Below are 23,760 nucleotides of genomic sequence, written 5' to 3' on the forward strand. Positions count from 1 at the left end.
TGAAAAATCCAACTCAACTGGGCATGGACAGCTTTGAGAACAAGGGCCCCTCCCCTCCCCTTGTGTGCGGGGTGGGGCAGGGGAAAAAGAGGGGAGGAATCTGTCATCTCTCAGTTGCCCATGCCGGCTCTTACTAAATAACAGGATGAAGTATGACAAATTGTAAGATTTGTATAGCTGGCAAAGTTAAAGTCTAACTAAATACAGTATGTTCTTCATCCATTTTTTCCCTTTAAGGATCACAACAGCCCCTGATTCAGCACAGTTGAGTTCTCACCTTATTTTCAAAAGATACAGCCATTGGAGTAAGGGAAGAAGGAACACAATAACTGTCTGATCTTGTCACTCAGAATTATTTCATTAATGCAATTAAAAACATCAAAGATTCTCACAATTGCTCATAACAGAATGCACAAATAAAGTATACACTGTTTTGTAAGCACACAATACAGTGCACAGAAACACTGGTCATTTTATATCTGTAATATGATGCACAAATAAATTCCAAGCCATGTACTCTATATTGAAAATATGTGAATGTTTTTTTTACACTTTCATAACTTTTGAGACTTAATCCAAGACATTGATTCACAAATATAAGTGATTAGATTGGTTTATACACTTACATGATGGATGGATCAACATGGTTTGTGTCTGGGACACTCAATGTAAACCGCATCTCAAATGAGCCCCAGTCAGAGACAGTCCACCTCACCGCATATCTCAAAACACTCACGTTAATAAATGTGGGCTACATGAACATTTAAAAGGTTTTGGCAATGATTGAAAGACTGTCCTGTACCTCTGTCAGAAGTGTGCTGGGGGGGAGGGGGGACTTGCATCCTGGTACTATCAACTCTCTCAGCTGAGGCGCTTGAGATTTTGAAGCACTGGTCATGTGGTTTATTCAATAAACATGAGATAGCCTGTTCTCATAGGATAAGGCCACGCAGTCTCATTAATATTTATGAGACACTGATGACGTGACGATGCACTATAGTACAGGGACACGTCACATCGAAAGACGGAAATTGCACAAAAAATCCCTAAATTAACCACTTCTTAAAATTTAAATGAATGGATACTTTCTTCTATCATGTGTAATGCATACAAATCTGGTAACATCTCAGAAAATGTAGTTTAGTGTTTCATGACCCTTTAAAAGCAACTGAGCTACTGTCAATCTTCAGAAAAATGTAGTTTAGTTAGTATCGTCACTACTTGTAGTTAGCTACTCCCTAACACTGAAGTAAACGTTACTACTGTCACGTCACTCATTAGCATGAAGTTAAACTTTCCTTAACTTTGTCCAGTCGCTGGACACACCCACCTCAAATTGCCCGTGGTCGCTGTTGCTCATGTGGCAGGAAATTGCTAGCTCTCAATGAAAAATTAAAGACTTAGTCGCTTTGTCGCTGGAAGCCACTGTCAGTGTGATTCAAGTTCTCACAGGTGTCCAAGTAGAACCATAGATGCAGCTTATCACATTAACTATTAAAATGACATGTCATTGGGGGCCTGGGTAGCTCAGTGGTAAAGACACTGGCTACCACCCCTGGAGTTCACTAGTTTGAATCCCAGGGCGTGCTGAGTGATTCCAGCCAGGTCTCCTAAGCAGCCAAATTGGTCAGGTTGCTAGGGAGGGTAGAGTCACATGGGGTAACCTCCTCGTGGTTGCTATATTGTGGTTTGTTCTCGGTGGGGCGTGTGGTGAGTTGAGCGCGGATGTCGCGGTGGATGGCATGAAGCGTCCACACGCGCTATGTCTCCGTGGCAACGCGCTCAACAAGCCACATGATAAGATGCGTGGTTGATGGTCTCAGACGCGGAGGCAAATGGGATTCATCCTCCACCACCCAGATTGAGGCGAATCACTACGCGACCACGAGGACTTAAAAGCGCACTGGGAATTGGGCATTCCAAATTGGGTGAAAAAGGGGAAAAATCCCCCCAAAAAATTACATGTCAGTGTCTAAGTTATTATGGGACTTCAAATATATATTGTATTAACATTTGAAGCCAAACAAATTTCTTTTTGTGAAAGTCTTTTCTTAAAGTGTCAATGATTGCTATCTCATGTTTATTGTTATATTTGGCTCCAACTTCTTTTTGAACAACTGTAGTTTTTCTTTCAAATCAAGTGCAATGCGAAACCACTTTAACCATGGGCCAAGCACAATTCATACTGTTCACTCATCACACATCAATACCAGCTTATTGTTAATGGAGTTTATGTCCTTTCTGCCACTTTACAGACTTCAGCTTGCTGTATTTGTTGTGTATTTTCAAGTTTTCAATGTTCATAGTGTGATTCAAATGGCTTTGGTGACATTCTAAATACAGTTTTGGGGTATTTTCTGTATTAGTGTGTTGTCCTCTCTCAATATCCTTTCAGTGGCTGCTCTAATATTGACTTTCCAGCTAAATTATAATTTTGGTGTCCAATCAGTCTGGTTTCTAACTTTGTCTCTCTCTGTGTCGAACCCTGGCTATTCACCTCTCATCCAATCCTAGAATAATTATTGATGTTCCGCTGTTTTGGGTCTGTTGTTTAATTGTGACCATCATTACTGTTGACTTGTGGCATTTTCATTTTGTGGCTATGTGGGTACACCAGCAGAAAAAAAGCAGCTAGTCGGTTCAGTCCTTGTTATATTTCAGAAGACTGTACCCTGCTGTCTGGCAGAGTGACATGCTGGTATGTTGTTGTGTTGTTGGTTGGTTTACTGTGAACGCTATACTCACCCATGTGTGTCTGTTTAACCCTGTGCATGTCTCGCCCAAGTCTGTCTTTCTGGGGAGTCTTGTTCATTGCATGACTTAAATGCATGAAGAGTTGTTGCCATGACAGCAGCCCAACACATATCTGTGCGGCAAAATAGAGAAATGAGTGATGGAGGTGGTTGTGATTTTGTTACATTGCATGGGTGTGAGGATTAGGAAAAAAATCTTTCAAAAGTCATTTAACAAAAAAGTTTTCTCTCACCAATTCAGGTCAGAGCCCTAAAATAAACAGAGCTGTCGGTCTTGAGCGAACCGACTCCCAAACCATAGGTGAATTCTCAAGACGACGTAAGGGTACGTACCTCGACAGAACGCTTCTCTCACTGTCTACCTTCTCTGCACTGAGGTGCAATCTTCTGATGGTTTCAACACATTGTATTGTAGAATAAATCAAAAAGAATATTTCATCAGAAAACTGTGGCCTCCATTGCATACTTGGCAGCTGTAAAATGACCTTGATGCAAGTGAATCATACATTATGAAAAAAGTTAATTACCTGCAGTATGTGGAGACAAACTTGGCATTCAATTCATTTCACAGTTAAGCCACTGATGCTGTCTATTCATTGTCTTTGTTGTGCACACAGATTGATTTCCTTCTTTAGACTCTTGGGTTTTGTTTGTAAAATGGATGGTCAGGTTGTTTTTAAGGGAAAATACAGTTTGTATTAGTAAATTCTAGACTCTGGTAGAGTGATGCTTGTGTTTAAAGTCAATATGACATACAGTATTTGAGTGAAACGGGATATTCAACATAAAAATGTGTTGGGTTGGCCTTGATTTTTATTAATCTGGAATCTAATGTATCGTGAATGACTGACGCATAATGACATCATTTTCATTTATGTGAACTAGTCCTTTTAGTAAATGTGGTCAATGTTGACCTTAGGTTGTGGAGGGAATCTTACGCTTACTTACGGGTCAAACTTACTAATTAACTTTTGATTGCACACACTCATTTCATTGTGTCTCTACAAACACCTTTCACTATCAAACTTCTCACTCACCCCATATCATAAACATAAACACTCAACCAACACCATTTACATAAGCATTTTTTATTCATATTGACAAGGGCTGACTATAGGCGAATTAATCCTATCATGACAGTTTGAAGAGGAATCCAGGTGTCTGCTTTGAATCTTGGTAGCTTCCCAAAGGGCCATTCACACAGGACACATTCTTGCAACCATCTGCGGTATTTTTTAATTCTTTGTCTATGTAAATATGCACTGTATGGATGTCTTTAGCTGTTATGGCATGTCTTGCACCATTAGCATCACATTTCACATTTTTTAATGCACTGTGTCAGTGTACTTAAAAATAGTTTTGAAATGATCAATGTCTGTTTTAAAACAGTAGCGCAATCAATCATCAATTTCATTGTAAATTTTTTGACGTATGAACGTGTCATGTGCGAACAGCCCCTAATGTTGCTTTTGTCTAATGGCATCAGGGTATTTTTGCCATGGACTGCTGGTTGCCTTTTATGGGTATGAGCACCCTTGACAGGGTTCTCAACTGCACTTTATCATATATAAATTTTATGATATTTTCTTAAAGTTGCACTAATCAAAGTCATGTTTTTGTTTTGCTGTCTTGTATTCTCTTCCTAAACAACCAATGCAGTATTGCATGAAATTTGTATACAAAGGATGCGTTCTAATGTTTAAAAACAGCTAGAACCCAACAGAATTAATCTGAATACAGAAACACATTTTTCACAAGCATAGTGGTGCAGTAGTGGTGCCAAATAGATGTTTAATTTTTTACTACCTAGTGTTTTGGAGTACAACTATGGATAAATGTGTTTTTAATTGGACTAAAAGTCCCTCAAGCCATGTTATGCGCCCAAAAAGTTCAGTTAGGACTTTGAAATACATACCAGTTTGTGTACTCTTCCCTCACACACTTGCACCAGCTGGTGTGTGATTTAGCCAGCTACAGCAACTCCTCGGTTGCCAGATTGGACTTCTCAGCTTAGCAGAGTTTCGGGCCAGCTGCGAGAACTAAATCAGATGCTGTTGATATGAGAGAATGTGTGTAATTATCACTCATTTTTGCCCTTTATGGAACAGCACACTTGCTATTCATCCTTTCCCTTAGGAGTGATTTCCAATGCATTGGTCATGTATTTTCATTGATTCTTATTTATCCAAGTCTGTTCTTATAAACAAAAACAAAGAAATGGAGTGAAGTATACTTGTCCCGCTGAGGTAGTTTACTTTGGTTTAGTTCAGAAGACATACTACCCTACTACTCTTACTATTTTTGCTGTATATATCTATGGCAGAAATAGCATGGTAGTATGCCAGTCTGAACTCAGATAAACATTTTTCTGTGTAACTGTCTATAAGAGGAAATGGCAGACATTGCCCTCTACTGGCTAAGTGACTAACATCAGCTGCTTATGGAATTCCCCAATTAAGTAGAATATTTTTTTTCTCCACATTGAGATTTTGCCTCACAGGAACATACCTCATGAATTCCAGAGATGCCTGTGCTCTGCTGAAAGTATGCAGGTTATTTCCATAATGCTAAATTTATCTTGATTAAACAAACCTAACAAGTCCCGAAATAGACAGTGAAGGTTAATATTCTTAGTTTGAAGCAAAAGCCAATGAATTCACAACAACCTTGTTTTACAAAACCAGTATTTATGTACTTAGAATGAACCTTTTAGTGGTTTCAAGATGTCATTACAGCACTAGAAAAAAAATGTCAGCAATAAACTGGTTCTTCTTTTGCAGTTAAACCGGCCCCTTTGGAGATCAAGCCCTTACCTGAATTGGATGAGTTTCAAGCGCCAGTCCGTTCTCCTGTAACCAGGTCCTTCGCCAGAGAGTAAGTGTCAGGCATGTTTCCTCTGAAACAGATTAGCATTCAGGCATGGTACTGCATGGTTTCCACAGGCTAAATAACTAATCACTCATGCATTTCTATAGTCTTGTTCTAGCATCCCATAATAGTAGAATTGTAGTAATGATAGTAAAATGACTATGAATTGTGTTCATATATGATTTGACTGTCATCACTACCTAGAACTCTATAATCATAAAACTGGCAGTGATGACAGTCAAATTATTCCATGAATTGTGTTCTTGAATTATTTATTAAATTAAAGGGATAGTTCTCCCAACAATAAAAATGCTGTCATCATTTAGTCAACCTCATGTGTTCGAGACACATTTGACCTACTTCTAGAATGTTAGCCTTGTTCACCATTTACTTTCATTGTCATAACCTGTCGTTCAGCCTAACATCCCCTTTTGTGTTCCTCGAAAAAAAAGAATGTCAAACAGGTTTGGAACAACATGAGGGTGACTAAACGATGACAGAATTTTCATTTTTCGGTGAGCTATCTGTTATACATTGATGTAGGTGACACAAAGCTAATTTGTTTAGAAAGCAGATGAAAGCATTTGTGTGAGTGTGTGTGCTCATGAGAGTGTGTCAGTAAAATTCTTGTTGCTGGCAGTGTGTTGTGGAATCACCTGCACTTTATATCAGGCTCTTTCTCTCAGCCAAGGATGTCCAGTTCAGACCATGCCTTTGTCCAGACAGTGAGAGTTTATGATGCTGTTCTTTGTGTGTGTGCGCAAGAGCGGCAGTGTAAACGTTGTCCTGCTGCTCAGCCCTTCTAGGTATGCCATCCCTCCCAGACCGCCCTCGGTGCATAGCACTGCCTCCAGCACCGACTCTGAGGACTGTGATGAGCATTACGTAGCCATGCAACACCCTAATATGTCTACAGATGAACCAGTATGTAAAACCAAACACCACAGCTACTGTTACACTACAGTTATATCCTATTATATGCAGTCAGGGTTGGAAAGAGAAGATCCGTTATATGTTGCTTTTCAGAATGTATATATTATTACAAGTTAACAGCAATATTAATGGAACACTATGGAATTCTGTGCTGTGGATAAAACATAAAATTGCTAGTTGCTTGCAAGAGAACATTGTTTTTTTTTTTAAATTTCAGTTGTGCTTCAGCACTGCTCATCTGTGTGAATGAATCTGATGTTTGAGATATACCCATGGTTGCCTGTGATCACCAAACATATCAGAGTGGAAAGGACTAGCTACACCAAGAGTCACTGATAGTAAAAACCTACAAGTCCTATTAGATGTATATCTGAAATATATATTGTAAGGCCCTGTTTAGACCTGGTATTAAAATGTGTTTTGGGCCATCCTATCACAAGTGGACAGACGAGACACATCAATGTTTACACCTGGTCATTATATGCATCTCTTTTGTCCACTTGTGTTCGGATTTAAAGGGGAGGGTCTCTGATTTCATGACGACATACATTCACTGAGCACTTTATTAGGAACACTGTGGTCCTGATTATAGTGCCTGACATGATTTTCTGCTTTTGTAGCCCATACACCTCAAGGTTCAACATGTTGTGCATTCTGAGATGCTATTCTGCTCGCTACAATACAATACAATACAATAAAAGCATGTCTAAATATCGTATATGCTGCTTCTCAGGTAAATGCATCTTTTTTTAAAGGATTCTTAGATATTTTAAAATATTTGTATTTTTTATATTATATTCAACATTCTCAGATAAAAAAGAATGTCTTCTGCATTATAGCTGCTCAAGTAAATGTACGTTGTTTTAAAGGAGTTTTAGATATTTATATGGGAAAACAAGCCAAAACAAAAACAAATCATAAACGTATTTTGTTGCAGTGTATAATGGACCGAAGACTACCCTCTTTCACCATTAAGTTCACATCAATCCATCTTTAACTCACAAAAAAACAAACTCTCTCTTATTAATAAAGCTGCGTATTGCCAATTTTCTTCACAATAAGAAATGCACAGTGACACATACTGTATTATGATACAATGATTCGCGAGCCATCACGTTATGATCCGTCTGCAGTAAGCGTGTGTACTCGGCTGGATGCAATTTCAGTCTCTCTCCCCCTTAGCTCAGGAAACTACGCGCAACTCAGAGAAATGGCAGTTTTGGAGTTTGTAGTTATTTACAGTTGTGCTCAAAAGTTTGCATACCCTGGCAGAAATTGTGAAATTTTTGCATTGATTTTGAAAATATGACTGATCATGCAAAAAAAACTGTCTTTTATATAAGGATAGAGATCATATGACGCCATTTATTATCACAGTTGTTTGGCTCCTTTTTAAATCATAATGGTAACTGTAAGGCTTTACTGGTTGTTTAGATCAGTGTTACTATCAGAAATAATTAATAATTATTTCTGTAGTTATTAATTAATATTTGAATTAATCAATTGAATCTAACTCATTAAAACCTCATATGGGGCTCCAGTAAATGTAGTGTGCTACGTTTAGGAGCAAGTTTGGTTATTAGCAATAATTAATAATTATCAAAGATAATTATTAATTAAAACCAATAGAACATTGATGAGAATCAATGTTAGCTTTTTTAATCCTTTAAAATCAACAATTATCAAAGATAATCGTTAATTGTTAACATCGATGAAACATTAATTAAAATTAACACTAGCTTATTGATCATTCAAATTCAACAATCATCAAAGATAATTATCAATTATCAAAAATCAATAGAATATTAATAAGGATTAACATTGATGGGGCACCACCCTGGAATCAGGGACTAATAACCGAATAGTAAAACAGTCTCAATATTAGATTGTTTTCTTAGGAAAATCGACATCCGAAGAATATCGATTTTCGGGAAAAAAAAAAACAATGAATGAAGGTTTGAATCCGAGCACTGACATCCCGTCAGCATGACACAGGTGTATGCAAAACAAACCAAAACACTTCTCTTTGTAATATAAACAAAGTTTATTTATGCAGTAATATCAATTAATAATTAATACAATGCAGTCAATAAACTTCTGACGTACAACTACAAACTAAACAGTGATATAATTAGATATGGAAAAAATAATCCTATAACACATAAGTTGTGTGTGACAGTGTGTGTGTGTGTCAGTGTGGTTATTACGAGAGAGAGAGAGAGAGAGAAGCGACAGCCCTAAAACTGATTTTGCGATAGTGGGAGAGAAAGCAGCTCTCAGTTTATCACTCAGAGACTCGGTTTTACGAGCGGGGCTCGTAAAAGTCCCGCGTTATTTGACTCTTTAATGGATGAACTCAGTTGCTGTCTCACCCACGATGGCGAAATTGCACAACAATCCAATTTGGTTGGACCACAATACAGCAAACAAATTTGTGATAATTAATACCCTGAGTATTAATAATGAGCGGACATGGTGGTCCGTAAACTGTACAAGCAAAACCTTGAAACACAAGAATAACACACTATAATATTCTATCTCTGCCCAGACGTAAACCTCTTACTTGAATCGCATGAGGACACAGGTAGAATGTGTTTTCCTCCGTTCTTTAACTCTGACCCGGTTCCTTGAGACTAGTGTGATGACGGGAGGCCGTTTCCTCGCTCTGTCGGCGGGCACGGCTGTTGATTCTCGGCGGGCTGGCGGAGAACTCAGAAATGTCGACTTGATTGAAGATGGAAGAGAAATCTTTAATCTCTTCACTTCTGTAGGCAAACGGATGAAGATGCGAATTGCTCGGCGGTCTCCTTCAGATCCGTTAGAGTGTTTGGTAGAACACGGAGTAATCTCAACTCTTCCAGCGAGATGGAGATTGTATGGCCACAGTTTCAAGTCGGACGTTACTTCCTTGTGCCACGAGGTTGCACCTGAGAGCAGCAAAGAGCTGCGTCTATATTCGGTGAACAAAGTCGCTGGAAGTAAATTCTGGAAGCATTTCAGAGGTATTTCAACTCCTGATGATGTCATGTTTGAGGGACGTTCTGTTGTGTGCCTCATCCAATAGGAGTTGAGAGTTCGATCCTTTAGTGAGCAAGGCTCCATGGATTTGTAGTCTGTTTTGGACTCCCTTTGTTTGATTTTGGCGCGATTTTTATCAGTAAGATTTACGACTTGGAAGGTGAGGGCTTGAGTTAGGTTTTTATGACTGTATTAGGCCTGCCTTTGTCTTCTATCTGAATACATGAGGCCCAGCATAACAGAAATCACCCAAATGGTCCTGATCAAAAGTTTACATACCCTTGAATGTTTGGCCTTGTTACAGACACACAAGGTGACACACACAGGTTTAAATGGCAATTAAAGGTTAATTTCCCACACCTGTGGCTTTTTAAATTGCAGTTAGTGTCTGTGTATAAATATTCAATGAGTTTGTTAGCTCTCACGTGGATGCACTGAGCAGGATAGATACTGAGCCATGGGGAGCAGAAAAGAACTGTCAAAAGACCTGCGCAACAAGGTAATGGAACTTTATAAATATGGAAAAGGATATAAAAAGATATCCAAAGCCTTGAAAATGCCAGTCAGTACTGTTCAATCACTTATTAAGAAATGGAAAATTCGGGGATCTCTTGATACCAAGCCAAGGTCAGGTAGACCAAGAAAGATTTCAGCCACGACTGCCAGAAGAATTGTTCCGGATACAAAGAAAAACCCACAGGTAACCTCAGGAGAAATACAGGCTGCTCTGGAAAAAGACGGTGTGGTTGTTTCAAGGAGCACAATACGACGATACTTGAACAAAAATGAGCTGCATGGTCGAGTTGCCAGAAAGAAGCCAATGCCACAAAAAAGCCCGGTTACAATATGCCCGACAACACCATGACACGCCTCACAGCTTCTGGCACACTGTAATTTGGAGTGACCAAAATAGAGCTTTATGGTCACAACCATAAGCGCTATGTTTGGAGAGGGGTCAACAAGTATTATGCTCCTTGAAACAACCACACTGTCTTTTTCCAGAGCAGCCTGTATTTCTCCTGAGGTTACCTGTGGGTTTCTCTTTGTATCCCGAACAATTCTTCTGGCAGTTGTGGCAGAAAACTTTCTCGGGCTACCTGACCTTGGCTTGGTATCACGAGATCCCTGAATTTTCCACTTCTTAATAAGTGATTGAACAGTACTGACTTTTTTTTGCATGATCAGTCATATTTTCAAAATCAATGCCAAAATTTCACAATATCTGGCAGGGTATGCAAACTTTTGAGCACAACTGTACATGACCTGCTTCTTTATTATTTGAACTTTTAATAAAGTTATAATGCATGAAATATAACTGCATTAAAGATGTAACGCCGGGGTGTTTCCTTTAAAGAAGCTCGACACGCAAGTTTTGCCTCAGCGGAGTGGCAGCTCCGACTCCACTTATTCCACAACGAGAGTGCTTCTGTTTTCTTCCTCTCCTCAGTCAGGCATGAGCTGCAGTGCTGCTCTTGTGCGGCATCATTCGTTTCATATGATCTCATGTTATATTAAATTACATTGAAAGACTGTTTGACAACAAAAAATTTTTTATTGTCGATGTTGTCGATAATGTTGACTAATCGTTTCAGCCCTATTGTACATAGTGGTTATCTGACTTACAGTAGCCTTTCTGTCAGCTTGAACTAGTTTGGCCATTCTCTGTTGACCTCTCTCAATAACGAGGCCTTTCCGTCTGCAGAACTGCCGCTTTTGTTTTTGGCACCATTCTGAGTAAACTCTAGAGACTGTGTATGAAAATCCCAGGAGATCAGCAGTTACAGAAATACGCAAACCAGCCCTTTCAACAATCATGCCATGGTCGAAATCACTGAGATCACATTTTTTTCCCCATTCAGATGGTTCAAGTGAACATTAACTGAAACTCCTGACTGTATCTGCATGATTCTATGCATTGCACTGCTGCCACACGATTGGCTATTTAAATAATAGCATGAATAAGTAGGTGTACAGGTGTTCCTTATAAAATGCTCAGTGAGAGTACATAAATCACTATGTCAGTGTATTACTGCATGATAATAAAGCACAAAAAATAAGAATAAAAAGAAAGTGATTTTTTTTTTAATGATCTGAACTGGTTATTTCCTTTTAAAAACCCATGCATAACTTGCAAAGTTAAAACACTTGTTTTAAGTGTAGTGGTTGATTGACAGGTGAGTGGGTGGTGCTTCGCTGCTATTCAAATTATTGATCATTTAATCTACGAGCCCAATGTGGTCACATGCGTTTCCAACCACCTCCGAATGGGGTTGATAGGGGACAAACCTCAAAACGTTGTCCCGTTTTAGACGGATCACCCAAAGCACATCTTAAAACCGGTATAAACGGGGCCTGAGCATAACACACGCCATAGTAGTCAGAACTTCATTTGCAGTCATTGTGTAAAAGTGCAAGGACAAATGATTGAAGCCTACAATATCCTGCCAAATCGGACCCAACAGCTCTGAATGTAAAATCATTGTTGTAACCTTACTGTAGTGACTCAGTAAGGCGAGAACGTGATTTTGAACTTAGATCTTTTATGTACTGGCGCCATCATTTCTAACAAAAAATTAAACAAGGGATCCTCCACAGTGGACTTTTAAGTTATTTTTAGAAAATTCTTAGTGTTCTTTGATTATTATTCTTAGATAAGATCTGATATCCCAGGTAATATTTTCAAATAAACATAAACTCTATATATCATTGATCTTTCTCTTTCTTCAGTTCTCTTTAAATAGTTTACAAGGTAAACATTGAGCAAGTATTTTTACTTTCCACTTTTGTACATTTTATTTATTTTTTAACCAGGATCCAAGAGTAGTTAGAATAATGCAAGTTTGTACTTCCCAGATATCTAAAACTACTGATGTAAATTGCGGACGGCATCTTGTGGTCCGTCAGATGAGTGAATAGAAGGACCCCTCGCTGCTTTTCCTCCCTTCACTTTTCAGTTTTCTTCCATTTCTTTCTCTGGATTCATGATTTCCCCAGAAGATGAAGGGCCTTTAATCTTTTCTGTTTCGTGTTTGTTTTTTATTAAAGTGATTCTTATCTCTATTAAAGCACAATTTTCATGAAGTTTTAATGCATGGCTTGTTTTTTTTTTGTTTTTTTCTTGTTTTTTTTTCTAACATGTCAAGCCAGTAGTAAAAATGTCTGTGCCAAGAATATTACATAGCTAAACAAACACACATGTACAGCTGTGGTGTTGATAACATTGCACAATAACATTGCACAGTGTGGCTTTTATTGCTTTGCACACTTCATTTGACTGCAAAGAACATGTATATGACTGAAGGATCCTGTTTTTTTCTGTTTCTCATTTTCTGCACTTACAGTAGCTTTTCTTTGCATTCTTTTGTGGATCCTTTTGTCTGGCTACTTTCAGCTCTCATCTGTACTGTATTTTGCACTTTTTAATTTCTAGTCTCTCCTTGACTTTGCCATTTGGTTCCTTTTTTTTTTTTTTTTTTTTTTTTTTGCTGCTTCTCTCCTCCTTGTCCCTCCATTCTGTAGAGAGGAGTCCTTCTACTGTACAGTTCCCATTACTCCTATTAAAAGAGAAGTGTCATGTCTAGACCATCTGGAGGAGGTGAGCAGGGTTGCTGAAGTGGACTCAGCTCCACAATGCGTGGATGTGTTTTTATATTTAACTAGCGAACACCATTAGGCAGAAAAGAAAATGCATTTTATTGGAATACTTTGTATTAGAATAAGCGCATGTTCATTCCATCATGAGTGGAACTCATCCAGTTGCATTTCAACTAAATAATTATTTTCAAGTTTTATGAGGTTTTTGTACTTAGATAAATCTTCTTCAGTTTGTATTGTTTGTTTTTTTTAAAATCAAATTTGTATGCATTATTTTATAAGTGCACTGCTGTTACTACCTGACAGTCACTTGATGATTTGGTTTGTATTGAGTTAGTCATGCAGAGTGCAAATAAATCTTAATATTTTAATAAACATATACAAATAAACTATATTTTTGTTTATTATACTGTATTTATGACTCATGGACATTGAAATTCATTTCAAAAGAATCAAAAGAATCATAATCTTGTAGGTCTACTCTGCAAATTGCACTTCTAGAGGTTGGATTAAAATTGACAGAGGGGAAGGTTGTTTTTGAACAAATTCCTGCAGAAATAATAGAGAATTATTTGGAATTACTTGGAATAATTTTTTCTCATGCATGAATCATTTATGATGTCCTTCGTTAACTGACTTGGCTCGTACTTCTCTAATACAATTGAAACTTTGTATTGCTGCACTTGTTATGTTACTGCCTCCTTTAGATGAATTACTTTAGTTGTATCCTTCCTCAATTTGTAAGTCACTTTAGATGAAAGCGTCTGCTAAATGAATAAATGTAATGTACATTTTGAAACATTTCTGAGAGCCTAGGCCTATTTCTCTCTGCATGTTCTGGTGATGTGCTAATGTGGACATAACTCAATGCAGATGTAATCATCTGAATAAGTGTTAGGTGAACAACCACGTCATTGATAGACTAAACTGTCTTTCAAACTGTTCACTGACATCACAGTAGCAGTGTCGTAGATTACTACACCACTAGTATAAGATTTTCATTGACTAATTCTGACTGCATTGTTGACCTTTAATTTTGCCCTTCACATTATTCTATCTTTTTGTGAATTTTTTTGTTGTTGCTGGTGTCTCAGAACATGAAGCTAGGTGCACCAATGAATGCTGATGGAGGTGGCAGTCCCATGGTAAAACCTAAAGGAGATAAGCAGGTGGAGTATCTGGATCTAGACTTAGACCCTGGGAAATCATCAACTCCTCCTCGGAAGGTAAGGATAAATGTACGTTTTCAACTGCTGCCTATACCTTTACTCAGAATGTATTCAATTTCTTTTATCTGACTTTTAATGCAGAATACAAACAAATATTATTAAGTTTTTGAAGAAATAAATAAAACCTACTTCCACTCGCATGGAGAATTCCCAAAAAGCTTTTGCGACTTCTCCAATTCAGATGGGACATGCTGTTTCAGATGTTAATGCTGGTTTATGAATAATATAAATATTTAATGTGTATGAACAGCAGTGTGCCCATTTTCAAGAGTAATTGCGGTAACTCTACCATATCACCGCACCATTGGAGACAGAGAGGAAAAAGAAACTATAAACCGATGTAATAAAGGATTAAAATACATCAAAAGCTGCAAATATAAATATGAGTTTGCTTGATGTAACAGTCAGGTGGTGTGTGCTGCGATAAAATCAGTTTATGCACTCTTGCGTTCTGTGAACCTCACTTAGGCCTGATTTATACTATGGAAGAAGCCAAACTTTTTTCTCCTGGACAAACTCAAGCATCCTAGGCAAACGAAGCCGGCGTTTATTCTACGCACAACGTCGTTTTAAAATTATTTAATTTAGGGCAAATTCACTGTGTTTAACGTACTGTTCCAGCCACAAGTAATGCCATTAATGCATATTTTTCTCTGTGGATTGCCGCTTCTTTGCTTTATTAAACTTGTCACGGCTCCTTCCACTTTTAAAAACTCCAATCTCTCTCTACTTTTTTGTCATGGCCATGCTGTTTTTGTTGAGTTTGTGTTGCAAATCATGTAAAAAAGTATACTTCTTCACAATCTCTGAGAGATGGGCTTCAAAGTTATCCGTTTTAACGACAGTAACCTAGTTAACCTAGTTAACTCCTCAGCTGGCATGCACGATTGTAAATAAAAAAACGTCTCTTCCAAACCACACCCACGATTAGTTTTAACCAATCATCAATACTCTTTGACCAGCTGAGTTCTCCTAGGTCAAGAATTTCAGAGATGTGTGCGAACAGGACAAATATCACCAAACGAATACATTGGTAGAACATAAACGTCACTGCATTGTGTCATCATTTGTAGGCGAACTAAGCAAAGCCTGTTTGCCCAGTAAGTAAAAATGAGCCGTATGTCACTCATCACAGTGCTATTCTGTGACAAACCACATTTAAAAGCTCAACAGAGATGTATGTTCATCGTGATGACTGTAATAATGTATTTTTGCTGCTAACCTTCAACAACAGCACCAAGACGTCTTCTCGAAAATGCTCAATTATTAGTGATTTGCGTGATTTAACAAAAAATACTAAAGAGGGTAAACAAATCATACTAATGATTTGTCATGGTCCTTACCAATGATTTGTCACTGGAGACATTTTGGAGCAAGTATTGAATATACAGTGCATTCATAAAGTATTCAGTATTTTTATTTATTTTTTTCTTCACATCAGTCTATACTGAACAAAGATATAAACGCAACATGCAACAGTTTCAAAGATTTTACTGAGTTACAGTTCATTTAAGGAAGTCAGTCAGTTGAAATAAATTCATTAGGCCCTAATCAATGCGAATGGAAAATTTCTGGGATATTTTATTTCAGCTCATGAAACATGGGACCAACACTTTACATGTTGCGTTTATATTTTTGTTCAGTGTACATTCCATACCCAATAATGACAAAGCAAAAACCAGATTTTTGATGACTTGTAGATTGATGTGAATATATATACATTTGCTTTGTCATTATGGGGTATGGAGTGTAAATTGATAAAAAAAATTATATATATATATATATACACGTACACACATTTAAATGTAACTTATGCAGTTAAACTTTGTGAAAACACTACATGTTATTGCACCTGTACTAATTTTTAATGCTCTTTGCAGATGCTGGACAACTGTGTCCCATAATTACATAAAATGTCTTTTTTTGTGTGGGGGGCACTTCTAATTTAAAACATTTTGTGATTTTCTTTCATTTCCTTTGTACTGCCAAAACAATGACATTTAAAAAAAAAAATTTTTTGTTATTTTTATTAAAAGCATTTTAGCATAAGGCTGCAACATAAAATGTGAAGAAAAAATTAAGGGGTCTGAATACTTTATGAATGCACTGTATCTCTTTTTTGAAAGCGGATCTGGTGTGTGATATTAAACCCTCAGTAGTTGCCAGTGTTCCAATGATCTTTGATAGTGGCAGCAGAAACATTAATAACTGTATTCTTTAAATTCCAATTAATGTTGACATTTAAATGTCGATGCAAGAGAGCCACAGTGCTTGCACTTTTCAGGGAAATGAACCTACAGGTGGTTTACTTATAGTTGTCTGCATATTAAGCTTGGATACGAGAAAGTATTTTAACATTAAAAAAAAAAATTTCAAACTTTAATGCTTGTAAAAGTTTGGGAAGGGACTCTTAGAAAAATACACATTGGTGATTGTATTGGTACTGACTGATGTTTTATGACTCATAGTGTTAAAACATCAGTTTTAGAACTGGCCTAAAATTTCCGGATCGGTGCGCCACTAAATAAAATGATATGGGCAGACTTGCTTGTGTGCGGTTTTAATCACTTGAAGTCAGACATGCTTTTTCTGTCTGTAGCTGACAGCCGTAACAATGGGAGCTTAATACATGCTGTACCAAAGTTATTACCCCCAAGCTCTTATAATTATATGCCTACTTTAGCCTTCTGTTTTCTGTTAGCTTGCAGGAGTGAAACCTGAGCTTCTCTCTGCTTGATGGAATTTGCTCATTCTGTGGCCTCTCTCATTAACAAGGTGTATTTGCCCACAGAACAAACTGTCAGTGGATGTTCTTTGTTTATGCAGTCATATTCTGCAAACTCTCTAGGGACTGTTGTGAGTGGCAGCTGTTAAAAATTCCTAGTCAGCTGTTTCTTGAGATATTGGAACATTACTTCTGACACTAAATGACTATCCCTCTGCCTATGAATCTATGTGCTCAGAACTCCAGTGGAAGTTTAGCATATCTCCCATGTGTGTTTGTTTATTAAATATTTTGGCTCATTTGATCATGCTTTCAGCTACCTGTAGTACTCAGAACTCAGTTTAACACATTTTAGTTTGCCCTGAAATCAACAAAGGTGCATAAACAAAAGTCTACGATATAGACAAAAACAATCTTGACAAATTTTTCTTGTCGAATTGCTGTTTGATCTTGTGGGAAGTAACATTATCATTTTACGATGACTTAGTTGTTGATTAGTCATTTATCAAAAGTTCTTTGCAGCTCTATTATGAGACACATTATGACATTGAGAGTGTGCAACGTTTCTTTATTTCAACTTTTCCATATCTCCACCTTGCAGAAGAAGAGTAACGGGACTGGTGTTTCTGTGTCAGATGAGCGGGTCGACTACGTGGTGGTGGATCAGCATCGAACGCAAGCTCTGAAGAGCACACGCGAGGCCTGGAGTGATGGACGGCAGTCGACAGAGACAGACACCCCAACCAAAGGGGCCAAATGACACCCATCTCTTTCCTCCTCTTGGCTAGATAATGACTCCCGGTAGGCTGAGGAATGGAGGACACTGCACACAGTTGGAACCTCCAGCCTCCCCTTTTGCGCCTCCAGGTTTGATTTTTAGAAACAGCTGTGTGACAGCGCCTAGGTCACAGCTCCCAGTTCAGCTAGTTTACACTGCTTCCTGCTAGACGACAGCACCCATGCCGGGGAGAGCTGATCTGAGGGAACCTCATGTATAAGATGACAGACTCTTAAATTGTACGGACTGTACTCTGCACAGGGGCTCAAGGACTTGCCGAGCCTTGAAAGTGAAAATTGTTCTAACAGAGCAGCATTATTCATAATACTGATACCCCCGCTCCTCAAGATTTTTTTTATTTAAGATGTTCACAAAACTGCCATGGTGAGTTTCTTATAATACTTTTCAGGAGCCTTAGGGGTCGTTCATACAGAACACGTTTTTACATTAGTCTGCACAGTTTTTTAATAATGTTTCCATGAAAACATGCATAGGAATGGCATGTTTTTAAGATGACGTGTCAAATTATGAGAACTTGAAATTCGTTGCGCTGTGTCTAGCTTTTCCGATACTCACTTTTCGAAAGCATTCGATGTGAACGGCCCCTTAAACATTCTTTGTGTATAATTCCATGATAATCTGAAATTTTAATACATCTAGTTTTCGTTTTATTCCATTTTTGTTTTCAATTTTGTGCCTCAAGTGTAATTCAGTAGTACAATCAAAAAGTTTTGAATTGCTTGAACAGCAAATCTACTAAGGTGAAAGAGTTTGTTTGAAAATTAATTTCATTTGCATTTAAGACAGCAGACAAGATATATAAAGTGTTATGTACATGGAAAAAGTATTTGTATCTAATATCTTGTATGTTAAGGCTAGAGTGTGGATTCTGCAGGATAGAAGTCTACATGGTCTAAGATGGTATCAGAAGCTATGAAATGTTAATGGTGGAATCAGGAACTGTGATTGTTTTTTAACAGAGAAGTTCTCTGTTTTTTTGTTTTTGTTTTTTTTTATTCTCTATTTGTATTCAAACCAAGGTATCAATTTACAAAAGCGCTAAGGTCAGGTACTTACTGAAATGTTTAACACAGATTTCATTTATTTTATTTTGCAGCTATGGATAATATCTTTAGTCTTGCGGTTCACTTGTTCTCAGAAACCTTTTGAAATTGCTTATGATGCAAGATATTAAAGGCTTTGTGCTGTATAAGATGCCTTCACAGAGGGGGAAAGTAGTTTCGGAATGTTTTTTTTTTTTTTCTCTACGTTCTCTATGTGTCTGGTGGATTAGAGCATTTTATTGTCACTTTCATAATTTATTGCAGATGGAGTTCCACAGCTCATGGAGACTAATTGCCTTACAATTGCAACTTTTTTGAATGTTGTAAATAACATCTGTTAAGTGATTTTTAGCTCATGTCAGAATACATCAGAATAGAACTTAAAGAGCACCTATTATGGTTTTTAAACGTGCCTAATTTTGTTTTAAAGGTCTCATACAATAGATTTACATGCATCCAAGGACAAAAAACACATTAATTTGCTCATAATTTAAATTGCAGCATTACCTTTTTTTTTTTCCAGTGTCAAAAACGACTCGTTCAATGATCCTTTCCAAAGGATTTATTCTAAACTTCTCCTTTCAGAGAGCCTACTCTGCTCTGATTGGTCAGATGTCCCAGTCTGTTGTGATTGGTCTACCGCTTAGTGTAATGCTTGAGGGTGGGTCAAAGCTGTTCGTGAGCAGCCAATGAAGACCAGCGGTGGGTTTTTTGTTACCAAATTACGTAGGTTAGTACAGGAAGTCTGGAATTTCTAACGACTCGTTTCAGGTGTTCAGAATCGGTTCTTTCTTTTGGGAGTCAATAACTCCATTTGTCGTGCACTTTGATTTTTGAAACTTTGCAGACTTTTTTTACATTCACAAACAGCTATATAACACACTACATGAAAGGTAATATTTGAAAAACCATAATAGGTGCTCTCTGTGTAAAAAAAAATAAAAATAAAAAAAAATAATGCTCTACTTACTACCGTTCTTAAGCCAAGAAGACACAGTTCATGTGTTGCAACACCACTGGTGGCTTTAGCTGTATATATCTATACAGGCTTTTCAAGCATGTCTTCTTTTAATTCAAAGATGTGCCTCTTTTGTTTCCCTCCTACTCATTTTTTTTTTTTTTTTGCTTTACAAACCCCCAGACCCTGATGCTTTACATCTTTTTTTAATGAATCCAAAAGAAATGTGCATTTTAAAATAAACTCGATATAATAAAAGATACTTCAGGAATTACTTAATGTATTTTTTTATTGTGATATTTTTGAAGTGTTTTTCAGAGCTGCAATCTGTTATTTACCAGAATTTGAAGTTAATGGTTAGTATTGCAAAACAAATGATGTTCTCACGTGACTTCTTTGTGAGCGCTTTAAAATTAACCAATGCTTTAGATAGTCAGGAGAGTCTCAAATTTACCCTACCAAAATGTTTCTGAATGGAAGCTTGCTCTGGCATTTACAATATTGTTGTGAGCTTTTCTTTACACAGGTGTAGTTTTATTTCATTTCTGATGTGTTCAGCAGCTATTCTATGAAAGGGTGTTCACAGATTTAAAGATTAGGACACTTGACTGCAGTATACAACCGTGACAGGCAGTGAATCACTGTCTGCACACCCATTGGTAATCACTGGCGAGCTTGGGCATTTGCATAAAGCTGCATTCTGCTCAATTTGATTGCAACACCATCACTCATTTCATTGAAAATGATTGACCTTGATTGCTTTGTTGCTGCAAGTCGCTGTATTTGTAAACCCCCCTTTTAAAATCTATCTGTCCCTGTAGGTGAGCCTCAAATGGAATCAGGTTGGTTCCCAGTGCAGTTTGGGAAACAATCTGGGAAACATGTTTGTTGCATGTAAAGCACACTAGATGGCGCATCTAATCATGTCACAAAAAAGGTTAGAGTGGCAGAAATTCAACTTAAAAACTCATCACAGTTTATAGAATTTGGCATTTTATCTTTGAAACGCTTCAGAGGCACTTTATAATGAAACAAGTAACAATTATTTTCATCAACAACAATAAAAAATCTCAGGTAAAGGTAAACTTTTTCTTATCTCTTGGCTGTAGGATCTCTTGTACATTTGAAATGAAGCAATTTCAGACATATTAAATAATGACATTGACATTGTGTTTAGCCATTTCCATAATACATGGTGAGATGTGCAATTTAAAATAACTTGATTACAAAATATGACAAAATTATAGATATATAAAAGATGAATAATATATTATGATTGGTTTCCTGTCTGTCTTTGAATGGTGTAAGTTTGCATCAGGCAAGATGGAGAGTGATTTAGCCTATTTTTGCTCTGATATTGAAAATGGTTCCAAAAGTAGCCAGAGCAGAGCAAACTGGACGCCAAGTGTCCAATCAGATGACTGGAACTAACTGTTGTACAATAAACAATGTTAGACAATAAACATTAGGAAAGCAAAAAATAAAAAAAAAACAAGCACCTTAGTCAAAGTATAATAGCATATTTAACATTTGTTGCTTAATTTTGTTAATCTGTACTGAATTATTTAACATGAAAGTAGCATTTACTATGGAGCAATGCTTGAAATGTGTGGTTCATAACTTTTCAAGTTTTATCAGGGTGTACTAACACCTTTTGTTGACAGTAGAATAGGCAGCTATGTACACAACCAATTCTATGTGATTCTAAACCACTTTTTATCATGTCCTGAAAAATGTATACAAATAAGTACATTCTGAATAGTTATGAATTAATAATATCAAACATCACACTCCCTTTGCATAGCAACACATCAGTCATCTGAGAACACTGATCTGTGCTCTTGAACACAGGAGTTCATGTCATAGAACATATAAAAATAGATACATTTATTACATAAATGTTTGAAGAAGCCCGTTTCTGCATCCATTTGCTTACCAAATCACTCGCATACACTCAGAAAAAGAAGTTTATACATTGAATGAAAATAAAACATTGTGATAAACCAACAAACTAAAAACTACACTCAATAATCCTCATTAAATCTGTCATTCATGCCATTATTGTTTACTATGTAACATTTTATTTTTATTTTTTACTTGAACATTTTTACAAATTTAATAAATTGATTAATGGATAATGCAGAAATGTTGATGTTACATTTTCAGAAAAATCTGAGTTTGACACTAGCTAAGCAAGTGGTAACAGCAAAGCACTGATTCACTCTTGTTTGTCTGAGCACAGGTTTACTATGGAAGCCAAAGGGAACATGCTGTAACATCAGTACTACAAAGCTCAAAATAATCTTTGGAGAAAGGCAACAAGCAACCTCCCTTGGTTTGGCCAGGCTATATGAACACTAGTACTTGTCTTGAGGAAAGATGTCTTCATAGCTGATTGGATGAGCAATTTAGCAATTCACAATTAAGATGGTAATTGTAACTTGGCAGAAGCTGTGGATACCTACTTGAGATCCACACATGGGATGGTGTCATTTTAACTGAGATTTTAAATCCCAGTGTTGTTATTGTCTCTCATTCAATCTGTCTCCTCAACCTAAGCTGCTATGCTTCTTGGGAGGAAAGCACCATGGTGAAAGTTAGTTTAGGCATTAATGTCTTAAAGAACAGGGGAGGTTTTTAGAAAGAGGTGCTATTTAAACCTCGGAGCTGTCCCCATTTTGCATCATGCCCTTGGCCTCCTTGCTGTACGCTGTGGAGGAGGAAGTGGAATAAGGTGGATACTTTTTCTCTTTCCTCTTGCGCCGCAGTAAGAAAACCACCAGCATGACCACCAGACATATCACCAGGATAAGCCCAGCCACCCCCAGCAGTGTGGACATGCCGGCGGGAAGAGAGTAATACGTGCCAGGCCCCTTACCCAAGCTCCCCTCCACCAGGGGGTGCTCCAGGTAGGTTTCACGACCCCATGGCTGGCTCACCCGGAGTCGGTTAGAGCGATCCAGGGCAATATGCTGGATGTTGGTGCCTCGGTTGTTCTCTGCACCAATCTCCAAAGCCTCTGGGTCAGGCACTGCACGTCGACTACGTGTGCCAGGGTCAGGTATGACGGAGGACAAGCCATGGTGGTATTTAATGCTTCTTTTACCACGATTGGCATTCTCTCTAGAGCGGACAGTGTAGATGGTGTGGATGAACCATTCACGGCCAGCAGCAACCTGAAGAATCAGAGTGAAAATGGTTGAAGATTCCGAAAAACTACTTTTCACTATGGATTTCACAATGATTTTAAAAGATTGACTAGTCTCTGACCTGGAAGAGAGGAGATGATGACAGGGTGAAGCCATCTGATCCAGGTTGCCGGACTAAGGGCAGGGCTTCAGGTGTGTCCAAAGCCAGGGTGGCATCGAACTGTACGTTTCCAAAGGATGTGGCCTGTGTTTCTGGCTGGGCTTTGTCCTAAAGTTGAAAGAATCCCATGTTAACATCTTAAGCAATGTTGTTTCCATTTCGAGATGTAAATTTATTGGAGTCATGAAACTCTGCATGGCGCAAGCTATTAGGGCCTCTGGAAATGTAATCTGTAAGCCAGTCGGCTTGCATGGTGCATGTTGATAGGTCCTTTGACTTGTAATCTGTTTGGCAATCAACTAGCATATACACTCTTTGTCTAGCATGTAAATTACTTCAGTTGTTTGCAGGTATGCCGGTTTCACTGCCATGCGCTATGAGAGTTTTCTCACTAAAACCCACCTCCTCCCGAGCGTTTTCACACCTGGCTCGTTTGAAGCATTTGTTTCGGAACCTGGTGCAATTTCTCACTTTAGTTTGGTTTGTTTAGGCATATGAACACAGCAATCGCATTCGGATCCGCACCAAAAC

The 23,760-nt window shown here is 37.8% G+C and overlaps 2 protein-coding genes across 10 annotated transcripts in view; one reads left to right on the forward strand and one right to left on the reverse strand.

The window, feature by feature from the left end:
- LOC127444835 (GRB2-associated-binding protein 1-like) overlaps positions 1-20,194 on the forward strand; it is a 147,718-nt gene extending 127,524 nt beyond the window's left edge. For 2 of the 5 annotated variants that reach the window (XM_051704394.1, XM_051704398.1), the window contains 5 exons: positions 2,995-3,078; positions 5,534-5,627; positions 6,419-6,545; positions 14,261-14,404; positions 17,722-20,194. In XM_051704394.1, coding sequence (XP_051560354.1) covers positions 2,995-3,078; positions 5,534-5,627; positions 6,419-6,545; positions 14,261-14,404; positions 17,722-17,880 — 608 coding nt within the window. In that variant the 3' untranslated portion in view covers positions 17,881-20,194. The remainder of the gene's footprint in view (positions 1-2,994; positions 3,079-5,533; positions 5,628-6,418; positions 6,546-14,260; positions 14,405-17,721) is intronic. The other 3 variants (XM_051704395.1, XM_051704396.1, XM_051704397.1) reach the window with 3 other exon arrangements.
- Positions 20,195-20,256: 62 nt separating this feature from the next.
- The window catches only part of LOC127444827 (FRAS1-related extracellular matrix protein 2-like), a 50,388-nt gene continuing 46,884 nt past the window's right edge, over positions 20,257-23,760 (reverse strand). For all 5 annotated transcript variants that reach the window (XM_051704372.1, XM_051704375.1, XM_051704371.1 and 2 more), the window contains 2 exons: positions 23,191-23,337; positions 20,257-23,096 (listed from right to left, as the gene is read on the reverse strand). In XM_051704372.1, coding sequence (XP_051560332.1) covers positions 22,575-23,096; positions 23,191-23,337 — 669 coding nt within the window. In that variant the 3' untranslated portion in view covers positions 20,257-22,574. The remainder of the gene's footprint in view (positions 23,097-23,190; positions 23,338-23,760) is intronic.

This window comes from Myxocyprinus asiaticus, chromosome 8 (genome assembly GCF_019703515.2).
Source record: "Myxocyprinus asiaticus isolate MX2 ecotype Aquarium Trade chromosome 8, UBuf_Myxa_2, whole genome shotgun sequence".
Lineage (NCBI taxonomy): Eukaryota > Metazoa > Chordata > Actinopteri > Cypriniformes > Catostomidae > Myxocyprinus > Myxocyprinus asiaticus.